Genomic DNA, 2,393 nt, shown 5'->3' with positions numbered 1-2,393 from the left:
GCATCACTGACTCAATGGACATGAGTTTGAGCAAACTCTGGGAGATGGTGAAGGACAGGGAAGCCTGGCGTGCTGCAGTCCATGGAGTCATAAAGAGTTGGACACGGCTTAGCCACTGAACCACCACCCAGCTATTCCTTGAGGTCCCGCTTGCAGGGAGGTGTGGGCCAGGCCTCTCTTACGTCACCAGAGCCTTCTGATGGGAACCTTGGATCACAGCCAGGATACGGTCCAACTTCTCTCTGGTCACGTGGTCTGGAAAAGCCAGGCAGTGGTAAGCACACAGGTGCCCACTGAGACAGCAAACTAGAAATTTCCTTCCCACAAATCAGCCCCGTCCTTGGAACTGAGAGGGGGTCCCACGCATCCTTAGGTCCCAGGGTTCCCATGCAGGGGGGTTGAAGAGTCCTTTGAGAATCTTATGAAAGCTCTGGACACTCTTCTTAGAAATATACACATGAACTCAACGTCTGGAAGACAAATTCAAGGGATTCACAGGCTCCAGGTTAAGAACGTTTTGCTCTTGGGACTTCCCTGATTGGTCTAGTCATTAAGACTCTGCTCTCCCAATGCAGGGGGCATGGGTTTGATCCCTGGTCAGGGAGCTAAGATCCGGCATGCCATGTGGCTTGGGGGGAAAAAAAACCACACCCTCCTCTCACCCCAAAAAAACCAACCAACCAAAAAAAAAAAAAATCCCACTTTCTTTTGGAAATGAGGCTCATAGTATGATATGACTTGCCTGCTCTTCTAAGCCAGGCCCCCTGAGCCCCAGTCCAGGGTTTTTCATGCCAGGCATCCCTGGAGGGAGGGTGCCACCTGTCCAAACACAGAAGTGGGTTGGCAACAAGTGGGAGAGGCTCTGCATACTGGTCCCACCGAGGGATTCTGGGGAAGGCAGCACCAAAGCCTGGGGATGCTCAAACCCGCGTGGGGCCGAGCCTGTGGGCCAGCTGGGACAGGCGCCAACTTCTGACTCCACTGGCCAGAGCTCTGGGAGCAGGTGTAGGGACTAAAGGCTGGCCAGCTGGGGAGGGCATGGACCTCTCATCCCTCCTGTCTGGTTTCATTCGTGCTGTTGTCTTATCTGGAAGCTAACAGCTTCCTCCTCCTGGCTCCTGACACTCTCTACCTGCTTCTCTTTCCTGGCACTTAGTTTTCCTGGGTTTTTACAATAGTTTTTAATGACTTAAGAATCTTCTTCCAGAAATTCAGACCAATACCAACAAACACCTCCCCTCCTCCAAATTCCAGCTTCCACTCTCCCAAAAGCGTCAACCTGGTAGCTGTCTTCAGAACATTTTGTTGGTAGTTGACACACACCTACAAGTACAAACACGTAGCATTGCTTTGCCGTGTTTTTAATCTTCTCCAGAAGACGTAGCGGTGTGTCTGCTCTCCTTGCTAGACTGTGAGATCACTGATACTGGGGACCCCATCTGATTCACCATATGTGCGCCCCACAATGACTGGCGCATGTTGATGCTCAGAAACGTGTCAAACAAGCAAGTGCAACAGATCCTACAGGACAGTTTAGAACATGGGGAGAGCAAGAAATGAAAAACAAGCCACCTATCCATCTACCCATCCATCCATCCATCACCCATCCACTGATCCATCCAGCGCTTCCCACATCCCAGGCCCAGTGCCATGGGGGACCACGGGAGTGGAACTATACTATCCTGCTCTCATGGGTGACATCCTGGTGGGAGACAGACATTAAAACCACTGATCGTCAGCTGATGACTTCTTTTTTTTTTTTTTTTTAGCCGATGACTTCTGACAGTATACCTGGTCCGAGCCTGGGGGCTGGAGAAGCTTCCCTGGGGAGGTGACATTTAAGCCAGGTGAGAAAGCGTGGGGAGGACAGGGCATTCTCGGAAAACAGAATCATGTGTCCACACCCCCAGGAGCCAGCGCTGGCTTGGTGTGTCTGCGAGTGTTTGACAGGGACCCTCACGGCCCACATCGGGGTAAAGCATAAAGAAAGCAAGTGAAAGGGTGGGAGCACCCACTCTTCCTGCCCCCCGCCCAGGACTCCCTTGGGCTCTTACCGTACGTCGTCTTCTCCACCAGCCGCCCGTCCTCACAGAAGTCATCTGTGGCTTTGCCCAGGAGGCCGCGCACGGTGTAGTCCTGGAGGATGGGGAGGCAAGGCATGTTCTAAGCCCTGCACAGAGGAAGGAGGTGTGGTCCAGCAGCTCAGGCCCCCAGGGTACTAGACTGAGGCTGGGGGTGGGGGGCGCTCGGGGAGCTCGGGCGCTCAGCCCCTGCCCAGCTGCCTCCTGGGCAAGGGCACCAGACTTTCCTGTGACAGCAAGCAGCATCGGCAGCCTGCACAGGGCGCCCAGAGCCACCCTGTGACCCCCCCCAGCCTCCATGCCTCTCCACTT

General features: G+C 54.2%; 1 protein-coding gene across 1 annotated transcript in view; it reads right to left on the bottom strand.

Annotated features, from left to right (window-relative positions):
- Window positions 1-2,393, bottom strand: part of TRUB2 (TruB pseudouridine (psi) synthase family member 2) — a 12,114-nt gene that overhangs the window by 2,559 nt on the left and 7,162 nt on the right. The window contains exons 5-6 of the mRNA XM_010856855.1: window positions 2,055-2,136; window positions 183-255 (exon numbers count right to left, since the gene is read on the bottom strand). Coding sequence (XP_010855157.1) covers window positions 183-255; window positions 2,055-2,136 — 155 coding nt within the window. The remainder of the gene's footprint in view (window positions 1-182; window positions 256-2,054; window positions 2,137-2,393) is intronic.

This window comes from Bison bison, unplaced genomic scaffold (genome assembly GCF_000754665.1).
Source record: "Bison bison bison isolate TAMUID 2011002044 unplaced genomic scaffold, Bison_UMD1.0 scf7180017864375, whole genome shotgun sequence".
Classification (NCBI taxonomy): Eukaryota; Metazoa; Chordata; class Mammalia; order Artiodactyla; family Bovidae; genus Bison; species Bison bison.
The sequence above is the reverse complement of the archived record's forward strand: the minus strand, read 5'-3'. Positions and strand labels throughout refer to the sequence as shown.